This window comes from Macaca mulatta, chromosome 10 (assembly GCF_049350105.2).
Source record: "Macaca mulatta isolate MMU2019108-1 chromosome 10, T2T-MMU8v2.0, whole genome shotgun sequence".
NCBI classification, from domain to species: Eukaryota; Metazoa; Chordata; class Mammalia; order Primates; family Cercopithecidae; genus Macaca; species Macaca mulatta.
In genome coordinates, this window is record NC_133415.1 from 14,364,956 (window position 1) to 14,377,480 (window position 12,525).

The 12,525-nt window shown below is 52.9% G+C and overlaps 1 protein-coding gene across 2 annotated transcripts; it reads left to right on the forward strand.

Annotated features, from left to right (window-relative positions):
* Positions 1–2,543: 2,543 nt before the first annotated feature.
* Positions 2,544–11,414, forward strand: C1QTNF6 (C1q and TNF related 6). 2 transcript variants are annotated; one of them, XM_077949787.1, is made up of 4 exons: positions 2,544–2,984; positions 5,103–5,278; positions 5,693–5,930; positions 8,802–11,414. In XM_077949787.1, exons 2-4 carry the CDS (start codon positions 5,228–5,230, stop codon positions 9,347–9,349), a joined length of 837 nt encoding a protein of 278 aa, XP_077805913.1. In that variant the 5' UTR covers positions 2,544–2,984; positions 5,103–5,227; the 3' UTR covers positions 9,350–11,414. The 2 variants fall into 2 exon arrangements, with proteins under 2 accessions (XP_077805913.1, XP_001085902.3); XM_001085902.5 differs by lacking the exon at positions 5,103–5,278 and having other exon boundaries at positions 2,547–2,984.
* Positions 11,415–12,525: the final 1,111 nt, after the last annotated feature.

Consider the following 12,525-nt stretch of genomic DNA (forward strand, 5'->3'; position numbering starts at 1 on the left):
TCTTCAAAAGGTGGTTTATAATCAGCCTTAGAACTTTAATGAGTACTCTTAAATGCAGAGAGAAAGAAAACAGCATCCAAGACTCTCCTGGAAAACTAACACGTATATATCAAGCAAAACAGGAATTAATTGCATAGACTGAACTAATAAAAGACTGAAATAATCTTTTATGACTTTTTGCTTAAAATGTTGTTGATCTTTCTGTTTTGTTTTTCAGAGTCAAGAAACCCCCACTTCTTGAGCTATTTACATCTTTTAACAATTGAGTAAAGTATGCTCCTATAAGGATTATGAAACAAAGTTTTGTCCAAAAACAAAATTTGGAACATATTTTTTTCTCTCTACCTGATTTCTCCAGAATTTGGAAACTATTTGTGAGTGTTCTTAACTCATGGCAATATAGTTATTTGCATAAGTGCAGTAAGAACCTGTTTTTCCTTCTTTCTTCTTTTTTTTTTTGGTAACAGGACATAATTGGAGAAACTGGTTATTTAACAAGGGTTTGACTGGAATGGCATGCTTTCAAATGTAAACAGACTTCTTTAAGGAATTAAAGTTGACTAAGAGAGCCAATAAAAGCCCCTTGGAAAAACTGGTTTTGTACCTTGTGTCCCTGTATGGGGTTCCTGACCTGTGGTAAGTAAAGAATGTAACTTTCTGACAGGCCCAGGAGCCCCAAGTTATCTTGGGACCTCAAGAGGAGAGGAATTTATCTAACTTATACAGGTACTTGCAGGCATAGGTAAATCCATGGCTGGGCTCAAAGCTTTAAAACATCTAATCTAAGATACCTTATGAAACAGAGCCAATTTTTAAAGGAGCCTATATGGCAAATAATTATATTTGCTGCATTTTATGCAAATAATGAAGCCAAGTATAATGAGACTAAAGCTTATTTTGCAAATAAATTGGTCCTACGATGATTTTTTTTTTTTTAAATGGGAGATTGGAGAGAGAAAAACAATGTTGCAAAAAATATGGTACACCTGTCATTAGATTCTAGTCTTATCCATTGTTTTTGAGTTTTTTTCTGCAATTTAGATTGACCTTCCTCCTTTCTGTGAACCAAACAGTTATCTCTTGGCTGTTTCTCATCAGAAACAAGAGGGATGGATAACATAAAAATCTGGAGCAGTATCTAATTCTGGGCATGTATTGGAATCATCTAGCAACTCCATATCAGCTCGTCTAGCAATTCCTGTGACTAAGAATGCCTAACCTCCTAGGAATGCAGCCCAGTAGGTCTCAGCCTCATTCTACCCAGTAAGTCAATACTAATTGGCATTCTTGCCCAGTTTATGGAAAACCTTCTTATTTGGTTTACTTGGGAAAATTTTACTTATTTTACTTTGCTGTTGTAGAATATATTGCTATTATACTCTTTGTGTAAGAATGCAAGATAAGCTTACTCAATGCTTTCTTAAATTGAACACACAATAATCTTCCAGATATCACCTTTTGTTAGGACTCAGAGTTATGAATAACTCTGAACATACCAACATTTTCTTACTGAGCTCCTCTTTGCACCAAACACAAGAGACTGTAATAGTTAGGCAGGAATATTATCGCCCCTATTCAGCCTGAAGAAGTTACAGAAGATGGATCTTCGTCCCTCTATAACCCTTAAGATTAAGGGTTCCCTCGTAAAAGAGAGTAGGGAAATATGTCAGAGGTGTTCGAAATAGGGCAACCCCATCTTGAATAGGGACTCGGTAAAATGAGGCTGAGACCTGCCAGGCTGCATTCCCAGGTCAGGCATTCTTAGTCACAGGAAGAGATAGGAAGTTGGCAGGACTGTTATCACAAGATACAGGTCATCAAGACCCTGCTGATAAACAGTATGTGGTAAACAAACCAGCCAAAACCTGCCAAATCTAAGATTGTAATGAAAGTGACATCTGGTCATCCTTATTGCTCATTATATGTTAATTATAATGCATTAGCATGCTAAAAGACACTTCTACCAGCACCAAGACAGTTTACAAATACCATGGCAATGTCTGGAAATTATCCTATATGGTCTAAAAGTGGGAGGAACCCTCAGTTTCAGGAAATCCCCACCCCTTTCCTGGAAAACTCATGAATAATCCACCCCTTGTTTAGCATATGATCAAGAAATAACTATAAAAATGGCCAACTAGCAGTGCTTGGGGGTGCTCTGCCTATGGCGTAGCCATTCTTTTGTTGTTTTTTTTTTTGCTTCTCTAATAAACTTGCTTTCACTTTGCTCTGTGGACTTGCCCCAAATTCTTTCTGGTGCAAGATCCAAGAATCGTCTCTTGGGTTCTAGATCAGGACCCCTCTCTGGTAACAGTTGCATGATACCTGAGGAAGTCAGCCTGGTCATTCCCCCCACAAACATGGGTTAAGCCCTCCCATGTGCCTGGCACAAAGGGGGCTGAGGACTGCAGTTCTGGAACACCTAGGCTCTGAGAGGCGATGTGACTGTGGTAGCAGGGCCAGGATTCTAGCCTGTGGCTGGAGGGCCAACACCTGCACCTTCTCTGCTACCCACCCTGCCTCTATGACTCAGAGCAATTGAGCACTTTAGCTCAGGGTGGACTCAGGGCTGCCTCCCCCTTCCTGAGCAACCTAGGGGCTCCTCTGCCCCATCCGTGTGTCCATTTCCCAATCATCAGGGAGCCTCACATTCCTCCCTGCTCTGACTTTCTAGGCCTTTGAATCAAACAAGACCCCACTGGATCACCAAAGAGTTAAGCAAAGGAAAGCTCTGCCTCCCTTTATCTCCACAGAACCCAGAGGCTGAAGGGGAGGGAGCAGGGAGGAGGGGAAGTGGGAAGCGGCTCTGCCCGCTCCCTCCGCCCTCCCTCCGCCCTCTCTCCCTCCATCCTCTCCTCTCTCCCTCCTCTGCTGGGCCTGGGGGTCTGGGCCAGCAACTAGTATTGCAGACATGGGCCAAGGAGCCAGAGGCCATGCAGTGGCTCAGGGTCCGTGATTCGCCTGGGGAGGCCACAGGACACAGGGTGAGTGACCAGAGGCTCCTCAGCTTGGGGACTGGGGTCAGAGCCTGGAATTCCTCTCCTCCCTCCTTGCTTCCTGGAAGCATCTCGGGCCCTGCTCTCTCCCTCTGACTGGGACAGCCTCTGCAGGCTCTCCCCTCCACATTTCCTCCTGCCTCTGGCTGAGGGCTGCGCTCCACTGCTCCCGGCTTGTGCCCGCCCCTGCCCGGGCACACACAAACTCAGCTCTGCACGGCCTGCCTGGACCGAGAAAAGTTGCCCTGCCGCTCCCACCCCAAAGAGGTCCCAGCTCCCCAGTGGAAGCAGCAAGGACCCCAAAAGTCCTCCCTATGACTTGGTCTCCACACTTGGTTCCTGCCTGGCACCCACCCCCAGAGCTAGTTTGTGATTCTAGCTGCGGTTATCATTCCTCGTTAACGGCTTCCTGATTCCTGCTCCCAGGCCACGGTTCTGTGTCTCACAGCCTTTGACTCCCATCTGGCTGGGGCCAATAGGAAACAGAAATGCTCCCAAACCATGCCAGTCCTCTGGGAGAAGTTCTCCTTCCCATCCCATGCAGGCATAGGGAAGAAGTCAAAGCACACTTTTTTTTTTTTTTTTTTTTGAGTCTTTTATAAGGCAGGCACTTTCTCTGCATTGAAATCCTTCCAAATTACCTGGGAGGGAGAGAGAGGTGTCATCTCCTTGTAAGTATCAAGGAGCAGGAAGCCCAGAGAAGTTCAGCCACTAGTCCTAGGTCACACAGCTTGCAAACTATTCTGGGTCTCAGATTTGACTCGAAGACCTCAGCTTTTCTCATGATGTCATATCTATGGCTGGGAAAAAGAAGGAAATTTTGGGATTTCCAAAACCACTGGGATTTGTCATTTATAAGTAAAAGCTGAGGATGACAGCCTCAGACAGGGAGGATGTTGACCTCTGAGGATTTGATCTCCTTATTGAGCAGAACCAGGAACCCAGCCAGGCTGGGCAGACAGGAGCTTGGGAAGAGTCACCTCCAGGAAGAGGGAGGTGGCTCTGGAGATTCCCTGCCCACACCCCTTCTCCTGCTGCTACCACCCAGCTCCGGGGGTGGGGGACAGGGCTCCTGCCGCTTTATTTATTTTTAATTTTAATTTTTGAAAAATAGAGACAAGGTCTCATTATGTTGCCCAGACTGGTCTCGAACTCCGGGTCTCAAGTGATCCTCTCTCCGTGGCCTCACAAAGTGCTGGGACTGCAAGAGTAAGTCATTGCACCTGGCCATCCTGCCCCTTTAAAACTCTGCCCTCACCTCGGTGCTCAGCTGAGATAGGGTGGCATTTTAAAAAGTAATAATTGTACCTTGTCTACATGTATTAACCACAAAAAAAATATTTTTGAATTCTACTAAATGTTAAAGGAGAACAAAAAGGAAATAAACAAAGAAACGCCAGAAGTGTAAAAACCAGTCTGGTTTCAAAAGCAGAGTTTCTGATCCTGTGATAACTCGGGGCCAGCCCCCAGAAGCTGCACCACCTCAAAGGTCTTTGCCCGGCTTCCTGCCCACCCAACCCAGGCCTGTCTCTAGCGCCTGCTGTCCAGGCTACTTCCTGCCTCTCTCCTGGAACCCTGGACCCCTTCCTGGACAAGGCCGGAGACAGAGATCCTCACCAACACTTACACTTTTCTGATCCTTTAGAATTTTTCATACCTCCTCGTCCTACCCCTTAATTCCAATCTACCACCTTGGCATCTGATTGGCAGGTCTACGATGATTGACACAGCCATCTTCCAATGAATTAACTCTCTCTCCAGAACCCTCCCTGCAGGGCTTCTGGATAAAGTTGGGTTTCATAGGTTGTTGACTGCTCACAGGTGCTGAGCAGGGAGGTGGGCTAGCGCCAGCCCTTGCCAAGCTGCACACCCTCAGCATCACGTCCTTCCAAAGGGGACTCTTACCATTTCGAATTTGTCCAGAGGGGCACCTTCTTTACTTTGCACAAAGGCACTCTAAAGACTAGCAATGAGCTGCAGTCAAGGAGCCTTCTCTCGATTGCTCAGCAATGCAATGACGCCATCGCCGTGCACCACCCCACATGCTCTCATGGATATTACTTTCTGTCTGCTAGGATCAATGAACTCTCCTATCTCTTTTTGCAGAACTATGGTGTTCTCATGCCAAAACGTGGGCTCAGCCATCCATCCCCTCTCCTGAGAACAAGCCTACAGAATCCTCCACGTTTGTCCCCAGTGTTCACTAACTTCTGTCCTCCTGTCCGAGGGGCATGTGTTTGCTGGCGATAGTGGAGTCGGTGGCAAGAAAATGCCAAAGGGAGGTGCGTGGGCGGGAAAGCATTTGATGGTCTCCTGGGTTGCCACCTATGGCGAGCTGGGACATCTTCTCACCTGCCCAGGCAAAGCTTTCCTGGGATCCCTGTCTGCTATCGGCTGTGGCTGTTTTCAGAGGGGCTTCCTTCTCAGGCCTGCGTGTAGCAGAAGCCTCCATGGACTGGGTGCTGGGAGACTCAGCATCCAGGCCCTCCCCTGCTGCTGTCTCCTCCCGATCTTGGGGAACAGCTGCTCTGTGGAGTTCTCAATCTTCTTGTCTGATAGATGGGGACGATAACTTTCCCTCTGGAGTTAGGTCAGGAGTGCTCTGGCTGGGGGAGGCAGCACCCGCCCACCCCAGGCATCGGCACATAGTAGATGTTGAGTGAAATATAGTTCCTGTCCCTCCTTCCTTGTTCCAGGTCACCATGGGGACAGCCGCCCTGGGTCCCCTCTGGGCAGTGCTCCTGCTCTTTCTCCTGATGTGTGAGGTCCCTAAGGTGGAGCTCACCTTTGACAGAGCTGTGGCCAGCGGCTGTCAACGGTGCTGTGACTCTGAGGACCCCCTGGATCCTGCCCATGTGTCCTCAGCCTCTTCCTCCGGCCTCCCGCACGCCCTGCCTGAGATCAGACCCTATATTAACATCACCATCCTGAAGGGTAAGTGCCCTCCCATGGGGCCCGGTAGTGGGCAGGGAGGGCCAGGGAGCTGAGGTGGAGGGAGTAGAGGGCAGGACGGAAACCTGTCCAGACTCCTCTTTCATCCTGAGTTACTGAGCCCCAGTGTGAGCCAGGACTTCCAAACACTGACGACGGAGTGTGAAACCAGGCCAAGATGCCTCCCGCCTGAGCGCCTGTTCTCGGTGGGGAGACGGGGCATGAGCAAGAGACACATCACCTAAGTTAGTGGAGTGGAATGTTCGATGGTGATCAGTGCTCTGGGAAACGAAAAGGAGCTTCAGAAGTGTGGGTCTGGGCTGCAGGCTGCATATAGAATGGGGTGGTTAGTGGAGGACCCATGGAGCACAGGCTTCTAAGAGGTGGCGGAGGAGCCTCCTGGCAAAGGGCACAGCTGGTGCAGTGGCCCTGGGGCAGGGCTGGGAGATGCACCAGGCTCAGATCACATGGGGTGCTGTCACCACTGGCCACCGTAGGGACTTGGGCTCCGCTGAGTGGAGTGGGAACAGGGGCAGGTTTGAGTGGGAGAGGGACTTGATCCCACACAGGTTTCAAATGGATCCCTCTAATGTCATGTGGAGAGCAGCCAGTGGGGGCCAAGGGTCGGAGCAGGCAGCCCTGTGGGGTCTGTCCAGGTGAGGGCCGTCCAAGTGAGGGCCATCCAGGTGAGGGCCATTCAAGTGAGGGCCTCTCCAGGCGAGGGCTGTCTAGGTGAGGGCCGTCCAAGTGAGGGCTGTGCAGGTGAGGGCCATCTAGGTGAGGGCCGTCCAGGCGAGATCCTGTCCAGGTGAGGGCCGTCCAGGTGAAGGGCATCCAGGTGAGGGCCGTCCAGGTGAGGGCCATCTAGGTGAGGGCCGTCCAGGTGAAGGGCGTCCAGGTGATGGGCGTCCAGGTGAGGGCCGTCCAAGTGAGGGCTGTGCAGGTGAGGGCCATCTAGGTGAGGGCCGTCCAGGCGAGATCCTGTCCAGGTGAGGGCCGTCCAGGTGAAGGGTGTCCAGGTGAAGGGCGTTCAGGTGATGGGCGTCCAGGTGAAGGGCATCCAGGTGAGGGCTGTCCAGGTGAGGGCCATCTAGGTGAGGGCCGTCCAGGTGAGATCCTGTCCAGGCGAGGGCCGTCCAGGTGAGGGCCGGCTACCCGCTCTCTTAATTGGACGTAGAGGGACTCACTTCCCTTCCAGGCTGTGGTGGCTGACAGCTTGTGGCCAGGCCTTGACATTCTTAGCTTCGGTCTCTGCCTGCAACAGCCCGTGAGTTCGATATTTTCTTATTCCTCCCACTTTGCAGAAGGGGAAACTCAGTCTCTTGGGGCCACACAGCTGTCAGGGATGGAGCCAGATTTGTTCCTGAGCTCTCCCCGGGGACACTCCACTGCATAGCCAGTGGTCACCTGGCACCTGTCCTGCCCTTGTTCTGATTTCGTGGGGAGGACATTGCTCTTCCTCACAGCCCCCTCCCCAACCAGCCTCCCCAGGGCCGAGTTCGCTCTCTGCATGAGGTTGGAGAGATGCCTGGCTGCTGATGGTCCCTCCTCATTGCCCTCCCCAAACCCGGGGTCACTGCTCCTGTGCCCAGCTCAGCAGCCTGCTGGGAGCTGGGTAGGCTGCCGTGGCTGAGGGACCCTGGGCTGGCTTTAGGAGTCCTGGGTCCCAACCTCACCTCTTCCACTCCCTTGCCCAGTGAGTCAGGCTGGTTTCTCCCCTACCCTGAGCTTGCTGCCTTATTTGTAAAGAGAAGATAGCCCCTTCCTCCTGTCCACCCTCCACTCCTTCCTTCCCTTGGGCTGGGGCACAGCAAGCTTTCTGCAAACACTCTGGAGCTGTGCAGGTGAGGACGCGGCTCTCCAGCGAGGCGGTGGAGCCAGACCTCTGCAGAGCTTTGGACTTGCCCTGACCCCCTCTCTGGGCTTCTGCCTCAAGGGCTTGTGCCCTCTTTTCTGCCCCCTTCCCCACCTGTGGAAAACACAGGGCCTTCTAACCCATGCAAGGGTGTGGTTGCTGGTGTGACTCCAGGCACTGTGACAGGTGGCAGGGAGCTATGTGACGTCGTGTCCTTCCAGGCGTGGGTGGTCACCTGCTTTTCTTATGTTCAAAGTCAGCCTGGACTAAGGGCTGGGCAGGGCTGTGCCTGCCTGGGGGCCATTGTAGATGCTGCCAGACCTCAGAGCAGGTCGGGATGGACCAGCCATGCTGGGTGAACTGTCCTGCCTCTTATTTGCAGAGTTTGCAAAGTGCTTTCCCACAGGACATTTTGTTGAGAGCTCACAAACACCCCTGAGGTGGACATCATCCTCTTTAAAATATAGACCAGAAAACCCAGACCGCAGCCGTGGAGTGCCCCAGGTCACATGGGGCAGGACTGCCAACCAAGGGCTTCCTGGCTCCTAACCTGGGCTTTTCCTCCAGGTGGGCAAAGGTATTTTCTTGGCTTCTTCCCTGGGTCGGAAACCCAAATACTTTCCAGCACACCGCACATCCCTGCCAGCCTGGACTGCGCTGTGGTCCTGGGGTGGGGGCCTGGGTCTGGCCTCCCAGAGACAACAGCCGGACCCTCCCTGCTGGGTGAGGGGAAGCCAAGTCACCCTGGGGACAGACCATGTTTTAAGTCCTGCCTCTTCTGCTCCTGCACTCTGTGGCCCGGGGTGAGTCACCTAACCTCTCTGTGAAGCGAAGATGGTCATGACGTTTTCTTTAGGCAGGCGTTTGGGGAGGCAATGTCTGGCATACAGTAGGTGCTAAATAAATGCTGCCTTCTTCTCTGGGCCAGGACAGGGGCAGCGCCTTCACAGATGAGTGTGGGCACCTCCTTGGAGCAGGCTCAGATGTCCACCCTGACTTGTCCCTTTTTATCCCCACAGGTGACAAAGGGGACCCAGGTGCAATGGGCCTGCCAGGGCACATGGGCAGGGAGGGTCCCCAAGGGGAGCCTGGCCCACAGGGCAGCAAGGGTGACAAGGGGGAGATGGGCAGCCCCAGTGCCCCGTGCCAGAAGCGCTTCTTCGCCTTCTCAGTGGGCCGCAAGACAGCCCTGCACAGCGGCGAGGACTTCCAGACGCTGCTCTTCGAAAGGGTCTTTGTGAACCTCGATGGGTGCTTTGACATGGCGGCCGGCCACTTTGCTGCTCCCCTGCGCGGCATCTACTTCTTCAGCCTGAATGTGCACAGCTGGAACTACAAGGAGACGTACGTGCACATCATGCACAACCAGAAGGAGGCCGTCATCCTGTACGCACAGCCCAGCGAGCGCAGCATCATGCAGAGCCAGAGCGTGATGCTGGACCTGGCCTACGGGGACCGCGTCTGGGTGCGGCTCTTCAAGCGCCAGCGCGAGAACGCCATCTACAGCAATGACTTTGACACCTACATCACCTTCAGCGGCCACCTCATCAAGGCTGAGGACGACTGAGGCCCTCTGGGCCATCCTTCCGGCCAGAGAGCCCAGGTGCTGGTCCCATCCCCTGCAGGGCTCAGTTTTCATCGCTGTGAAGCAGGAAGGCCAGGGAGGTCCCCTGGGACCTGGCATTCTGGGGAGACCCTGCTTCTTTCTTGGCTGCCATCGTTCCTCCCAGCCTATTTCTGCTCCTCTCTTCTCTCTTGGACCTATTTTAAGACACTTTCTAACCTAAATATTCTAGAACTTTCCCAGCCTCGTAGCCTAGCACTTCTCAAACTTGGATATACATGTGAATTACCCAGGGTTCATGTTAAATGCAGATTCTGACTCAGCAGGTCTGAGTGGGTCCAGAATTCTGTTTCTAACAAGTTCCTGGGTGATGCTGATGGGGTCGGTCTGTGAACCACACTGGAGCAACCAGGTTCTAGAACTTTCTCAATATTCTAGTACTTTCTGAACATTCTGGAATCCACACATTCTAGAATTCTCCCAACCTTTTTTTTTTTTTTTTTTTTTTTTTTTTTTTTTTGAGGCAGAGTCTCACTCTGTTGCCCAGGCTAGAGTGCAGTGGTGCGATCTCAGTTCACTGCAACCTCTGCCTCCCAGGTTCAAGCTGATTCTTCTTCCTCAGCCTCCCTAGTAGCTGGGATTATAGGTGCCCGCTACCACGCCTGGCTAATTTTTGTATTTTTAGTAGAGACGGGTTTCACCATATTGGTCAGGCTGGTCTCGAACTCCTGACCTGAGGTGATCCACCCGCCTTGGCCTCCCAAAATGCTGGGATTACAGGTGTGAGCCACCGCGCCTGGCCTCTTCCAACATTCTTAAATTCTCTCATCCCTCCAGGGCTCCCCATGCTGTGTTCTCTTTGCCCCTTCCCCCTCTTCTCTTGCTCAGGCCTGTACCACAGCAGTCACCGTTCATTTATTCATTCATTAAACACTGAGCACTCACTCTGTGCCGGGTCCCAGGAAGGGTGAGGGAGTCAGACACAGGCCCTGCCCCTGCCCTCAGTGACCAGCCAGTCCAGCCCAGGCGGGGAGAGATGCGTACATAGGTTTTAAAGCAGACCCAGAGCTCACGGGACCCTGTGTTCTGGGTGTTCAGGTGCTGCTGGTCCTCCACTACCCACTGCTCCCCAAGGCTGGTGGGATGGGGTCCCAGTGGCAGGGGTGGGTATCCCCTTTCCGTTCCTCATCCACCTGCCCAATGCCCATCGTTAAAGCAAACCCCAGGGGGCCTTGGACAGGTCAAGGGTTCTGTGAGGAGAGGACCCAGGAGTGTGGGGGCATTTGTGGGATGAAGGGGTCCCCGAGGAATGGAGCCCACACCCATAGCTCTCCCCACAGGTGATACGGCAGCCTGCGAAAACTGCCCTCCTCACTGGGATCCCCTTCCTGCCTCCTCCCAGGGCTCTGCCAGGGCCTTGCTCAAACCCCCACACCAAAGGCATCTGAAGCTCAGTTTTCCCAGGGCCTTCAGCTGCCCTCAGACACTGATGTCTGTCCCCAGGTGCTGTCTGCCCCTCACTGGCCCAGTGCCCCGATTCTCCAGGCTTTATCAAGGTGCTAAGGCCCCGGTGGGCAGCTCCTCGTCTCAGAGCCCTCCTCCGGCCTGGTGCTGCCTTTACAAACAACTGCGGGAGAAGGGCCAGGGCGGAAGCCCCAGGCTTTAGAGCCCTCAGCAGGTCTGGGCAGCTGAAGCAGGCAATTTTCTAGTCACTGGGAGAGGCAGAGCCAAAGGAGGGACCTTGGGCCTTCCATTTCTTCTTCTTCCAGGGTGGGGTGGCCTGGTGTCCCCCTAGCCTTGCAAACCCAGGTGGCCTGCCCTTCTCTCCAGAGGGAGGCGGCCTCCGCCCATTGGTGCTCATGCAGACTCTGGGGCCGAGGTGCCCTGGGGGGTGATCTCTGGTGCTTACAGCCAAGGGAGCCATGGCTCCATGGCCAGATGACGGAAACAGGATCTGACCAAGTGCCAGGAAGACCTGTGCTATAAACCACCCTGCCTGATCCTGCCCGGCCTGACCCCGCCCTGCCCTGCCATCCAGCATGATTAAAGAATGCTGTCTCCTCTTGGCGATTCAGACTGGTTCTTTCTGCTCACAAAGAAGCGAGCCCCCGGGTCACTCACGCAGCCAGCGCGCCTTGGAGCTAGTGGCACCAGCATAGAGTCAGCCGTGTCACTCTCTGGTTGTGACCTTGGGCAAGTCCCCACATCTCTGCGCCTTGGTTTCCTGTCTGTAAAATGGGGATGATGGTAATCTACTTCATGCGGTGGACATAATGATCAGATGCCAGGTTGCCCGATGAGTACACATTCATGTTCAGCATCTACCAAGCCCCTACTGTGTGGTGCAGAGCTGAGCACCTGTGCCGTTTATGCTCCAGTGAGGCACACACAAGCCCCCCTACCTCCCGCCCCAGGGACCCTGTCCCATGTTTTGTGTTTAATTATGATAAGAGAACTGTTGGATCTTCTCTGCAGGAAAAAACACACTACTACATTGTATAGTGGAACATCCTGATGGGGTCTGCCTTTTTTTTTTTTTGAGACAGAGTCTTGCTCTGTCACCCAGGCTGGAGTGCAGTGGTGCCATCTCAGCTCACTGCAACCTCTACCTCCTGGGTTCAAGTGATTCTCTTGCCTCAGCCTCCCAAGTAGCTGGGATTACAGGCACCCGCCACCACGCCTGGCTAATTTTTGTATTTTTAGTAGAGATGGGGTTTCACCATATTGGCCAGGCTGATCTTGAGCTCCTGACCTTGTAATCTGCCCGCCTCAGCCTCACAAAGTGTTGGGATTACAGGTGTGAGCCACCGCGCCCGGCCTGGCTTTCTAATATGTTGTCAAGTTTGGACTCTCTAGGCTAACCTGGTGGCTACTCACATAAATATATTTAAAGTGACCCACGCTGATTTCCCGACAGACTTGACGGGGCATCCGCCCTCTGTGTTGTCCCTGGCGCATTGCTTGGCTTTTGGGCACCAGGTGGAAGAAGTGTGCTATCAAGAACCAACCATCTGCACCTATGCCAGGATTCAGCCCAGCCCAGCAGCCCACCTTACAGGGGCAGCCAGGTCTCCGTTTCCTCGGAGGTCCCCGGACACTGAAGGGAGGCTTCCTGCTGCACCTCAATGTCATACAGCTCTTGCCAAAGAGGCTCCTCCCATGTCAGAGGCTACCCAAGG